At 37.1% G+C, this 14,595-nt stretch overlaps 1 protein-coding gene across 1 annotated transcript; it reads left to right on the forward strand.

Annotated features, from left to right (window-relative positions):
• Positions 1–1,582: 1,582 nt before the first annotated feature.
• On the forward strand, positions 1,583–11,986 carry LOC139122105 (alkaline phosphatase-like). Its single transcript, XM_070687495.1, has 9 exons — positions 1,583–1,695; positions 5,305–5,528; positions 5,993–6,167; positions 6,600–6,766; positions 7,311–7,509; positions 9,488–9,628; positions 10,464–10,655; positions 10,998–11,135; positions 11,521–11,986. The coding sequence occupies exons 1-9, from the start codon at positions 1,596–1,598 to the stop codon at positions 11,703–11,705; spliced, it is 1,521 nt and encodes a 506-aa protein (XP_070543596.1). The 5' UTR covers positions 1,583–1,595; the 3' UTR covers positions 11,706–11,986.
• The last annotated feature ends 2,609 nt before the right edge of the window (positions 11,987–14,595 follow it).

Raw genomic sequence — 14,595 nt, forward strand, 5'->3', positions numbered from 1 at the left:
ACATGGTAGTTGAAGAAGAGTTTGGGTCAAATAATGCTCATGACAGTGAAACATACTTGTACACAAGATCAGGCCAGAGAGCAACACATGGAAGACCAGGAAATTTTAAAAGTTATTGGGGATTCTTGAATTCTGGCATATGTGAATAATCAAATATTAAAGGAATAAGATTGAGTCACCATGCTTGATTTTATAAAGTTTCACATTCTCATCATAAAATAATACAAAAGTAAAACTTTGAACAGTAAAGACTAAATGAAAAAATATGTGACTGAATGGAATTATTTATTTTTTTAACCAAATTTGCCATTATTACACCAAAAATTTCAGAGATTAAAACATTTATTTGATGGAATATTTTAACCTTCCAGTATTGTCAATTTTGAGTAGCATCTAATTCATATATGTCTTGTACTTTTGAAACAAAATTTGGTAGGTCACTGCTCAGTTTTTTACAATATGACAATTAGCCAGAATTCACGATTTGCCTACTCTCTCATGATCGTCATTTTGTGTGCTCTTCATCAGGAGCATTTGACCTGGCCAGACTTAGATTAACTCAAGTTGGCTTTGACTGATAAATCCAAAAAGTTCACTGATACGTTTACAAATGAATCAATTTACGAACTTGCCTTAGGAATATGACTTTACAAACTACTAATAACTGGTAGTGTTGAACATCTGCGAGCGGAACGGCGCGATACGTGTTTATTTTTTCTGCGTGAACAATCTTTACTGATATACGGGCTTGTGATAGCTGGGAGAGGGGACTTGAAAAATTGTGATCATATAGAGGGGGGATTTGAATTTTTTTAGGGTATTGAGGGGGATCTGAAAAAAAAAGAAAATTTCAATCGCGATTCCTCCAGCCCCCCCCCCCGCCCTAATCGTAATTTGTGAACGCAGCCTTGATCTCTTAAAAATATTATATATTTTATTTTTTGTTCGCGACCTTTAATGCGATGCCATTAATTATGTAATCTCTGCTGCTCCTGGTAATTTCAGTCCCTGAACGTTAGTGAATGTGCAACGATTGGGGCGCTATCTCACTGGAAATTTCACATTTGACTAGTCAAATATATATTGTCTTGGTATCCTTGCGGGATATTGAAGAAATGTAAATGAAACAGTATTTAAGAAAAAAAAATGTTTCGCAGAATGTTGAGTTTATTAAATTTAAGGAGATCACAAATATTTATACCCGGAAACTTAAGAAAATCATCACTGCATACTCGAGGTTCAATTTTCAAACTATATCTCTGGATTTGTGGTTTCTTACAAATACAACATTCAAATAAAGTGTATACATTCACTAATAAAGGGTAGAGGTGTTAACAGAAGCATACAAAATCCTATGTAACTGCCATGGACTTATGCATGTATATACATATGTTTTATCTATTTAAAGTTTACCTCATGACAATATCTCTACTAATCATATGATTGATGGGGAGAAAAAGCATAGGGTTGGGTTATCAGAGAACTTATAGCATTCAGTTATCATTGAAATGTCGTTTTTCATCAGAGCAATCAATGACAGCTGTGATTATTGATAGATAGCTCATGTTATGCTGTCTTAAAATTAAATATTTTAGATGGCAAGGAATCATCGCAATTGTAACACCATGATACTGTCTTCTTTACTGTTGGTCTTTTACTCAGCTCTTCTCGTATTCAGTTTAGGCCGTTGTCAACGTAAGTACTTTTAACCAATCTTACTACAATACTTTGATAATCGTTCCTTGCAAAGTAGAGTTTCCATGTGTCCTCGTATGATCACTACCGACATTGTCAGATTATATAGAGACACATTCTGCCTCTATGAAAATCGTTACGTAGCTCGCGTAGAAAACGACAGTATGAAACAGTATAGTGATAACAAGATAATCACTCTATAACCTTGTGTATTGTATAGTAAACCACATTACTGAGATGCAAATACAGGTATCAGTCCCTGATGCCTTAGACTAACGCTTTTATTTGCTTTACATTTCTATCTTAATGCGAAGTGTTTAATATTAATGTCACCCATACCTCCCATTTGCCTAGCTTGTGTCCAGTTTGCATGCAGTAAACAAGTTGACTTTTGTAACTAACATTCCGTAAGTTTGAAAATGCTTTAAAAAAACGTATTATACTAGTGTCATCAGTTTTACCCTCAGTTTTAATTGCCGTGGCAATTAACGAGTTCCTAAGAGAAACTTACGACTAAGCAAAGAAGGGCATGTAATAATCCGGACAGACAGTATGATTTCTTCGATCTGTGCTTTCTTGAAAAACAATATCGAAAGATGAGACTGTATTACACATCAGTGAATAACATATAATCTTTGACACCTTTGACACCGTTTTATACTTTTGAGAAATCTTTGAGAAAAGCATTGAAACTTATTTCTTCTGTTTTCAGTACAAAAACTTCTTCGATACATGAAGTACGAAATCACACGATTTGGCAAAACCCTTCCTGTAGGTGAATTTAGAGTAGCAGACTCTGTCGTAAGTTACGAGGAGACTTAATGATGTACCTTGGCGGTTTTATACAAGTTTTCTTCGCTATAAACAAAACTAGAACGAGGTCAGGTTACTGTACAGATGTGAAAAACGGAAAGCTTGGCAGCTGGAACTGATAAGTTAAAAAATATCGAATGTAGCTCGATTTACTTTAAATCAATAATAGGCGACCAAATGGGTCACCATTGATATAATCATTCAATTCTTTACAGTTGTCTTTCAAATATGTTTTGTTCTCATGAAATGCGGTATATTATCCAAATTCATTGGTCGCAGATTGACATTCTGCAAAGTTCTGTCCAAAAATATAATATTTTTTTCCAAATTCTTGCTATTGCTGATGCAACTCCTCAGATAATGCTATACCAATACTCCTATGCCTATAATTCTTTTGTCAACAAACCTGTCTTAAACTTGTGACTTTATTTTCTCAATGTAAAGTTCTTGTTGAATACAATGCGAAACCTGGATTTATGATGACGTCATCTTTTTTTTAGTGAATTCTGCCTTTAACTCATTTTCCTTTACTATTGAGAAAAGCTTAGTTTTTATGATTGCTAGTTATGGTCAGTGACAGAGACCAAAGTTTCTTTTGTAAATTATGGTAGTCTAGTATGGAGCGTTGCTGTACCCTTGGATACGATGTTCAAACCGTAGGCACGTTTCCAACTGCTTGAGCTGACAGGAACTTTAAAAACTTTCAAATCATGTGAAATATTTATTGATATACCCTATCCATTTAAGTAAACCTACACGCAACCCTGGGCATGGGAGTTTTATTATACAAATGTACACGTAGTGTATATACTATAGAAAAGTATTAATTTAAACTAGTATGATAAGGTTATGGCTGCGGGTAATGCTTGCTGTGTTCACATGAAAGGTTGGAATCAAAATTCGATTACACGGTGCCCTTGGCATTTTCATGCCTGTATAAGTCAGGGGTTTCATTAAGAGCCGGCAGCCGGCGAAATTGACGGGTTACTCTCACGATTTCGCCGGCTACTTTTTCGGAAATTTGAACTCTTTCAAAGCTAAAATATTGTTTACCTTCTGAAATGATACGCACAGGTTTCACAAGCTGTGTAATCAAACTTTTCAACGGCTTTAATGTTAAACAAAATTTAGAAACGAGCGACTACTACGATCGCCTTGTACCACGATGGAGCACGGTCTTGCGTATACTGCCGAAATAAAAATCGGAATTGCAACGGACGATTCTATTGGCTACCTGAATTTCTGATTCCTATGTGGTGACCTTTATATACGCCAATGAAAACGGGCATACTACACCTGTCGGCCGTCGTTAGCTCGACTCAAAATGGTCGATGAACAAATGAAGACGGAAGCGATCGCAAGGCCAGGCGTCGCTGTACGATCCTCGGTTTTGAAGTGGACCAAGAAACAAGAGAACGATAATTACGTGGATTTAAACTGTTTTCGAAGGCAATGACCTGATTTTTTTGTCACGAAAAAACTTCCGATTACAGTTCGAATTTTAGTAAGCCGATGTGCGTTGCACGTCGGTAGGCGTAATGTATGAAGGAGTTTAACCAGCTGGACGTATGATATGTACTGCTTTTCGGTCAATCGAAGCCAATAAGAATGTCGCCCAGAGTGGTTAAAATACGATCAAACCTCTAAATTCACTTCAAAAACGGTTGTCAGGTTAAATCCAAATGTGACTTTCTGAACGTACAAATTTTCATATCCTATATCAAGGTTCTTACTTTGCATAAGCTTACCCATTTAGTCAAATAACCTTGAGGGTCTTTGATTCTATTTGCGAAATATGGTAATGATTGTCAGTTTTTAACATTATTGTTATATAAATTATCCTTTTTACCTCCCAAGTGGTATAAAAGTTCTTAATCTGCAGATTTTCATACCAAACATCATGGTACTGTGCTTAAAATGTGAGTGTTTCATCCAAGATGGCATCAACATGGGGGATTTCCCTCCTTTATCAGAAAATTTCGGGGGCATTTCACCAGTTCATGTGTTCTACTTGTACCCCTAAGGTGTGACTGGCACCATTTCATTGGGGGGGGGGGTGTTGTCCCCCTAGACAAATAAATTGGGGATGCCAACATTTCAACAGAGGAGGAATCCCCTATCGCCATGTCTAGATGTAACACAGTATGATATCATCTACGTATCAAATTTATATCATTAATAATTGTGAATTATTATAGTTTACTTCCTAAAAGCATAGAGGCTCTAAAGACGTCAGTTTTATTTGTTCAAAATATCGTCAACATGACCACATTTTATCATTTTAAATTATGAATTATCATATTTAGGCCTAATCTCTCAGGAAAATGACTTTTATGATATGAAAACAAATTGCCCTGGAACACTGCTGACAATTTTCCTGAAAATACTAGAAATTCAAGTGACTGCGAGCTGTAAAATGTGAATTTTAGCCCATTTTTCAGGGTTTCAGGGGGAACACCCCCTCCCGGACCCTCCCCAACGACGACCGCTTTGTCGTCATGGCAGCTGCAAGCCGCTACTTTTCCATTCTGGCCCCCTACTCCAAAACTTAATGAAACCCCTGATAAGGGATAAAAAAGGTCAAACTATCTTTGAAGTGTCTACAATGTCTTGACTGAAGACTACGGGGTACAGATAGAGTGAGAGTGTTGAAGTTATATCGCAGATCAGTTTGAACAATATGTTATATCTTTCACACCATAGATTTAGTTGTATAATCCCAAAGAAAAGAGGCCAGACATTTTATTCGATGGACTTTAACAGGGATTATTTTTTTGTTTTGCGCTTGAATACAAGCTGCTGAAGACTGGTACCAGCAGGCACAAGAAAGCATAGCAAATGCAAGGCTATTGGAAGATTTAAACAAGAATGTCGCCAACAATATCATCATTTTCTTGGGAGATGGTATGGGCGTTCCGACTGTCACGTCGGCCCGCATTTTAAAAGGTCAACTAGCTGGTGACACTGGAGAAGAACATCTCTTAAATTTCGAACAATTTCCACATGTTGGATTGGCAAAGGTCGGATTGCTTTTTCAAAGCTTTTCGAACCGTCACATTAACCGAGTTCTTAAATTCTCTCTCTCTCTCTCTCTCTCTCTCTCTCTCTCTCTCTCTCTCTCTCTCTCTCTCTCTCTCTCTCTCTCTCTATGATCTTATTATTCGAATTATTTAATGTTTTAATATATACAAAGCAAGACAAAAAATAACGTGATATGTAAATACACGTGGCAGACAAGTCAAGGTCAAATCACGACAAACTAGAACAGTCCTTAGAACAATATTTCGAATTATACATATAAAATATACATGAAAATTGTACAGACAGTTCTTGATCAAACTACGAACCAGTAACAATTTTCCTACATATTGGTTATTATTCGTCACGACGTTCCGTCATTTAATTGCTCGTCTAATCCTTTTAAGAGATGCAGCTTCATTGCAACTTGGATTATTGTGTCATTTTTTCATTTGTTTGATGGCAGACTTACAACACAGATCGCCAGGTACCAGACTCTGCAGGCACAGCTACCGCGTTTTTGTGTGGAGCTAAAACCAAATATGGTGTCATAGGATTAGACGACGGGGCTATCAGAGGAGAGTGCGATACCAGTTTCGGTAACGATGTAGAGTCCATTCTAGAAAGCGCTCAAAATGTCGGTAAGCTGGTTCTAAATGTTAAGCCATGACAGGGGAAAACAGCATGCATAGGATCTAAATCTGTTTTGTGAAAGTTTTACAACACAATACCGACACAACAAGAAATGACGTGAAAGATATTTGGCGAGTATATATACAGAAATATGGTTGAACATCAAGTAATTGCCTGTACGGATTTCTCCATGAATCTTAAAAATTGTGGCCAGATATCGACACCAATAACTGGTATGGTTCAGATATTAACACGCTATTATAAACTGGTATGGTTCAGATATTAACACGCTATTATAAACTGGTATGGTTCAGATATTAACACGCTATTATAAACTGGTATGGTTCAGATATTAACACGCCATTATAAACTGCATGGTATAGTTCAGATATTGACACCATATAAACCATAATTATATACACAAATGTTTCCTTAATCAGGCAAATCTGTTGGCATAGTGACAACGACACGAGTTACCCACGCTACTCCTGCAGCATCTTACGCCCATTCTCCCAACAGAAGTTGGGAAAATGACGCTGACGTACCAGTTGGACATCAAGAATGTAAAGATATTGCTTTGCAAATGGTGGAGAACACAGGAATACAGGTCAGTTTTTGCATTTTGTATCCATATCTCAATCTCTGATGATTTCAAATCTCTGTTTATATTATTCACTTAAAAATATTTTATGCGCAAAAGCGCGTGCAACGAAGTGACCGTACTGATACGTACGGTAATTTCGTTGCACGCGCTTTTGTGCTTTTGTCAACCGTTCTAAAGATATGCTAACGAGGTCAGCTGGCAAATGTTGGTGTTTGCAGTCAAAGGATACACACATTTGCCATTCATCTGACTGTCCGTTATGGACCAGTCTTGAAATGGTTTTAATTATTTTGACGATATTGTGTGTGTTCTAGCTCGACGCTGCCTCGTATACTCGTCGGATTCAGAACAATCGTGTCAAAGTACCCGTCCGCTTTTCGTACATTTCATTCTGCTGTGTTCCGTGTATTCATCCACATCAACGCTCTCTTACGTCACGTACTATGACTACGTTTCCATGCAGCTGTAACGACTTTCTGACACGGTATCTTCGGAAAGTAGAGTGTACAACAATTCTCTTTTATTATATCTTTGCATCTTTGGTTAGGTTATTCTCGGAGGTGGAAGACGAAATTTCAGGACCACCAGTCAATCCGACCCGGAGAGTGGGTCTTCTGGAAGACGTCGCGATGGAAGGGATTTGATCGATGAATGGCTCAGCAGTAAACAGCAATATGAAGCTGAGTATGTTTGGAACAGTGATGGATTTTCTAAAGTCGATCCAGTGAAAACTGACTATCTCCTTGGTACGTCGTTGATTTAAGTTGACTTACACGGTAACTTAAGGGCCTTCATTTCAACTTCCATGAGATTGAAAATTTACAGGAGCGTTAGTTTTCTTTTTTAAAAGGTTAAGTGGGTCATAACACAGAACTGTTGATAGGCCACATACATGTAGTCCTTACAGATTATAACAAATGAGTTAATACTGAAAATGAGTAGACATACACGAACTTCATTCATCATTTTCTGTAGATGTAACATACAGCTGATGAGAGTGGGTTTAAAATACAATAAATGAACTCATCTCATGTTTTGACTACAATAACGACTAAGAAACGCAACATTAGATATGATTATATTTATGTACGTAAAGTTACGTATATAGGTATTTGTATTCTATGTATCAACTTATTGGCATTTTATTGCTCTACTTTCGAACGATATTGAAATAATTGATATTTTGCTTGACAATATAAGAGTTGTATTGCCGGCATTCTTATTGACACTGTCAATAACAACAAAAACATTACTCATATGCAAATACGAGCCATATTTATAAACAGGCACTTGAATACTGGATATTTCAGTACGCTTGTACAGGTAGAAAAAGATGACATCATATTACTTGAGCTCATAAAGAGAACGAAAACATGAAATCTAATAGTTACAAATACAATTGAAGACACAGTAGCTTCCATGTTTCACTGAATTCCCCATCTTATATTTAGTAATATTTTGTCACATAACAATGGGGTAATAAAGTATGCAGTAATCACCATATTTTGAGAAATTTCATTTTTCAAAAGTCTGCTATGAAATGGTAATCACACATGCCAAACCACAACCGATCATAATAGTTACTGCGTAAGCTTAGTGTTCACTGGCTTTCTAATTGAATCAGTTGAATGTGAAATCGTGATCGTGACTCGTAAGAATTTCTAAGATGGCAGGTGTTAGAATGGCATTCTGAAAAGCCGAATTCACATCCAGTACAGTGCAATTTAGTGCATGTAGTTTTTAATGCTTAACGTTGTTCCTGCCATTTCGTCACCACCAATGTACTAATACTATTACTAGTTGACAATATTTCCTTTAAATAAGTGCAAATGATGTGTTAGCTTTTCAGTATTTTTGTCCCATAATATGTCCTTTGCTGGGAGTACCCTAGTTGACCCATGACGAACTTCCCTTGAAGACGCAATTTAATCGATTTATTATTGTTATTATTATTATTATTATTATTATTATTATTAAAAATATTTTTAGAAACACACCACATATACGTCACAGTGCGCTGTATAGAACACACAAAAGAATATGCAAATTTACAAAATACTTGATGCAACTGCCAGGGATAAGAACGCACCACACGAGCAGTCGATAACTTTCTTTCAATGCAGGAGACGTTTTATCACTGATGGAACACTTTGCTCTCGTTCAATCAGAACGACGCATTTGCATGACTAACATAGTGACATAATACAATATTCGTTTTAGGTTGTAAGGCTATAAGTGGAAACCTATTACCTTGTAAATATGTCCAATATACTTTTAACTATTTATGGCAGGATTGTCGACAGATTCACACTCTCCTCTTGCTTTTAAGGAATGCTCACTATGTGTATGATGGCGTTTGTTTTCTTGGTATCTTCCTCCCCAGTAGTGAGTTATTCAATCGATCTGTTCCCTCTGTGAGTCAATACATACCGTGATACACTTATTTGCACGGTATGTGATATGCCCCCTTTAAGGCAGGAAAATTAAAAAATGATTTGCATTGCTATTTATGAAAATGCGAAAGTATACATTCGAGCTATCAAATTGTGATTTTACAATAGTTTATCTTCAATTTTTTCACCTCAACATGAAATAGAACTTGTGCCTGACATTAATCATCATCGTTATCGTCAATTCATGTAAGGACAAGTCATTGTTTGTGTACTGTATCTTTCTCACCAGAGCATCATCATACTTCATGAATGTAGTTTGGTTTAATTTCAGGTCTATTTGAACACAGTCACATGAATTACGAAGTTGATCGCCCTCAAGACATTGCTGGAGAACCACACATTGCAGAAATGACCAAGAAAGCAATTGAAATTCTGTCGAAAAATCCAAAAGGATTTTTCCTGCTTGTTGAAGGTAATTTTTGGATTCATCAGTTGGACAAGACATAATGGTTTCGGATTCATCAGTTGGAAACGATATGATGGTTTCGGATTCATCAGTTGGAAACGATATGATGGTTTCAGATTCATCAGTTGGAAACGATATGATGGTTTCGGATTCATCAGTTGGAAACGATATGATGGTTAATTTCTATCTCCTTCCTTCTCTACGCCTAGAGCTGACTCATAGTTAGTTGTATTTGAAAAGATCAGGATGGCGTCCTAAACATGCTTATGTACATACTAGTGACATGCTTGACGTCGTCAAAGCAACTGTCAGCGCCCTCTCGATGGTACAATGATAATAAAGCATTCAAAGTTGTAGCGGGGAAAATACGACATTTTCCTTCAACAACCGATGGTCAGTTCCTGCAGAGAAGAATATCGAAAACTGTTTCGTTGAAACTGAGATTAATTTATCACCAAAGGGTGAAAAAGATATGGAAAATATGGTTGCTCGCTTACCCTTCTAAGGTTTTGGTCCTGACGTACGTTATATGATTCCTCTCAATCTCCGACTTACAGAAAGTTAGGGTTAAAATACGCACCTTACGGTATGTATTCTGATAGATATTTACATTACTGATACATTCGCCAAAGACCAGAGCCCATTGTAATATAACCGTCAAATATTGCACGTAATAGACTCAATGTGATTTGGTCTATGAATTGGCGTCGTAGCGCGCTGGTTGGAATAATGCAATTGATAGCATATCTTATGCTATGGTGTATCTACGATAGTAAACGGTCGGAAATCTAAATGCTACATCTAGTGTTCATTTTGCCATTTTTTTCCCTTTCTATCATAGGAGGTCGTATTGATCATGCACATCACGGTAACTTAGCACATAAATCTCTCCATGACGTCATAGCCTTTGACGAGGCCGTTCAAATGGCCAAAAATATGACTTCGAGCTCAGACACATTTATTGTGGTCACTGCCGATCACAGTCATGTAAACACTATCACTGGAAATCCAACTCGAGGAAATCCCATTCTCGGTAAGATAACAATGAGACTAAAATTCTCTTTATCATTTACACACAATCCCTCCAATAACATAAGCAATGCATTGACGCTAATTGCTTTACAATTTTAACATTTCTGTACAAAACCTAGCCCGACATTCACTTGTACAAGCTTTTTTATACAAAAAGCAACGGAATGTTACGATTCGAGAAATCCTCTCTCTCTCTCTCTCTCTCTCTCTCTCTCTCTCTCTCTCTCTCTCTCTCTCTCTCTCTCTCTCTCTCTCTCTCTCTCTCTCTCTCTCTCTCTCTCTCTGTAAGAATATAAATGGATTTTCCTAATCTTTTTTCAATATTTTTCAAACTGAATATCAGGTAAAGTTGATTCACAAAATGGAGGTGACAATTTACCTTATACAACCATTATTTACGCAAATGGACCGGGTGGTTCGGACGTTTATAACAGTTATAACAGTGAAGGGATTCGACCAAATATCACAGATGTTGAGACAGGTTAGTATTATCAGTTTGATTATCTTTTGCATCCAGTGATTGTCTGATAAAAATACGATGTAGTTTTTAGCAGTTCCATCTATGTATATATTCTGCAAACACCTCAACAATAAAAAGTGGCTATGCACCTACATACATAAATTCCACCATGCCTTACTTAGGCCTTACAATTCGGACAATATCACTTACATCTGCCCATGGAGCAAAAAAAGGAGCCGCCATTATCTGCGTATCCCCCACACACATGCACACACACACGCAACTAACCAAACTCTACAAACAGCAATTATCATTAGTCCGAATGCTCTACACAATGCATTAGTGCTCTACACAAATGAATATTACTTTAAAAAATTGCCACAATTTTATTGATTTAATATTCTAGACGACCCAAGCTACGTTAACCAAGCTTTGGTACCATTGAGTTCAGAGACCCACGGAGGTGAAGACGTCGCTATTTATGCTGAGGGTCCAATGGCACATTTAGTACACGGACAACATGAACAGCACTACATCTTCCACGTGATGCAGTACGCTGCTTGCATTGGTCAATACACAGAACACTGCTAAGCAACCAATAGAATTACACCAATCAATGCCATGGTAAAGGAGAAAGCTAGCACAGTAGAATAGTGATATGAAGACGCGCCCTTCTATGCTCAATATTCGTACTTTGGCATCTGATATTCGCTCTTGCTTTACTTCATATGTGTAGTATTGACTGGCATTGTAAGACAAATTATGCTGATAATATCACGCTTATAAAACTTTTAAAGATTAACTTTTTTGTTCCTCAAATTATTGTTGAAATGGGTGTCACTCGATAATAAATGTTCATACACTAAAAGCAATTTGGTATACAATTTTGTTTCTCTAATATATGAATATGTATTTGAAGGACAGGTTTATGGAATTCTACGAGGTTTGTGAAAAACAGGATTTGTATCTTCTTTGTTGATACGAATATGAATTCTGTGTCCATGCATACCATCGTAGCTGTCAGAAAATGCATTACTGTACTAAAGATGAATTGAATCAATTTTAATTTCGTTTTACTGCTCAAACAATCACCAGTCCTGGAACTTTCTTTGCCTCTTATTTCGGTTATACAAGAAAAATCTTACATCAATTTAATTTTCAACCAGCTTCTACCGAAAAGCGTTGTTTACTCTGCTTGTCTACTGTAACAGTGGCAAGCCGATACTATGACCCTCATAACTTAATGCGATTCGGACCATAGACACTGAAGGGCGACCAAATTATTCTCCTGATACGGCCATTGGATCTCCAATTTAGCTTTTCAATTTAAGTGAGGATTTATAGAAAGGGATTTGACGGAAATTATTGTCATACTCTGTTTCAGACATGATATTCTAGTCAGCTGCTGTGTCTACTTGCATGGACACTGACTTATCATTCACATTTAGGATTTGAATATACCTAGATCGTCTATCTTTGAAATCGAACTCTAATAAAGAGAGCAGAGAACGTCCTACGCAACCACTCTACAATGCTACATCGGCTACCAGAATATAAAAGTGTTACAGTTTCTCAGGAAGGAAGTGATTGTGAAAGAAAATTATATAAGGCATCCATGTCTACCTTGTACTATTACAAGATATACGACTGTCAAATCACAGCGGTTCGGTCTTCATGAGGTTGAGTGTCTGGAATGCCAAGTTGAACCCAGATTTGACATTCTGAAATTCATCAATGTTACACAAACACCAATACACTTTCATATCTTGAAAACACACGACATCGAGATTATTTTCCCCATTGTTCGTCCAGTACGTAATTTCGAAATCTATTCAATATGAACAATTCACGGATACGTCTGTCTTTATATGGACTTTGTGCATTTCAATGAGTCGACCAAAAATTATGGAATTCATTTCCCCGAGATATTCCACAAATAATCCTACAAACTTAAGCTTAGAATCTTTCTGTATGAAAATGAAATATCACCATTAGGAGTTGAGAGCAAAACCTCCTAAATTCATACAGAGCTTGATTGAATGTCGATTGTTTTCAAATAATATTAACTGTGTGGGCTTACAAGCGTCAGCTTTGACGTCAAAGGTCCGGCCGCTGGCTTCTTTTACATACCCTGGTGTAGTACATGTTCTCCGATAGCTTAATCTATGTGTCAAAATGCCTCTGTCTTGGATTGTGCTACAGTCGTGGCCAAGCTACAAAAGTGACCTATCAATAAATTGGAGTATCAATTAAGTTATTCCAATCACATGACTTAAAGTAATTTTATGCCCTCCGCGAAGAAAGTTCAACTGCAAAATATAAGTATAGTTAATCGCACGTGGTGATTACAATTGTAACAGCTCACCTACGAGGTGCGATTAAGGACTTATACCACGAAAAACAGGCCAATCTTCTCTAAAATAGGAAAATTAAATCGTCTACTTTTGATTTAAACACTCACAATGGAATGGGGTGACCCATTGTACGTCGAAAGGTTCACAGAGGTCATTATGCACCTGACATGCGAGTTTGGGGGAATGGATATATCCCAGACAAGTAGGACAAGGGCTCTGGTCAACTGCAAATCTGCATTTGAATAAGGGCTATAGAGTGGTATAATGCACATGTGTAGAAAGAAACTGTTTTAACGTGATTGGTTAAATAAAATGGCTTGCCTTATTCTATCTTATTGGCTATTGACTAGCGAGAAGGAATTCAATCTGTACATGCATGTGATTGCCTCGTGGATGCATCAGGCTTCATTGCCATTTTGGTGTTTTTGACTGGTCAAGATGGACCTTGTCAACTTGTCTGATCTGATGACACCAGAGACTTCGTAGAGTTCCATGGACGGCCATGTAAAAACAACTAAAGTGGACTTTACACGGGCAAACTGCTCTATAAGAGCAGCCTCTACTACTGAGTGCATCAATTCCACGATGTGTAGTTCAACATATAAAAAAGTACTTGGCGATGATACCGCCGACAGTACCGTACTATCGACGACACTTGCCAAGAGGTAATCAAGTTCTCCTCCCAGAAAGTATGCGTTTTTAAATGAAGCAAATGTGTAAGATGGCTTAGATAGAAGGCCATCACACTGGACATTCTGGCAAGGTAATTTATTCTTTTACTAAGATATTTATACAATCATAAAACGAATTCTGTAAAGTTATAAAATTAGATTCATTGATCAAAATATTTTGTTGTGTGTGCGGTAATATTACAGAATTTCTTTCCATTATCCCATAGACGTAATAAAAAGGCTGTACTTATTTCCATGCTATTTGTGACATATGTTTTGTGTTTGATAATTTCAGGTAAACGCGGCAACATCTCTGTATCATCAGGGATTCGATGAGCAGCTTGTCAAAGAACAAACAGGTCACAAATCAGATGACGGTTTACTTGCCTCAAACGTCTGTCTACCGCACTACAAAAGCATGTGTCGAATTCATTACTACCACTTTCATCTAGTGTT

The sequence above is a fragment of the Ptychodera flava genome, chromosome 21 (assembly GCF_041260155.1).
Source record: "Ptychodera flava strain L36383 chromosome 21, AS_Pfla_20210202, whole genome shotgun sequence".
Taxonomy (NCBI): Eukaryota; Metazoa; Hemichordata; class Enteropneusta; family Ptychoderidae; genus Ptychodera; species Ptychodera flava.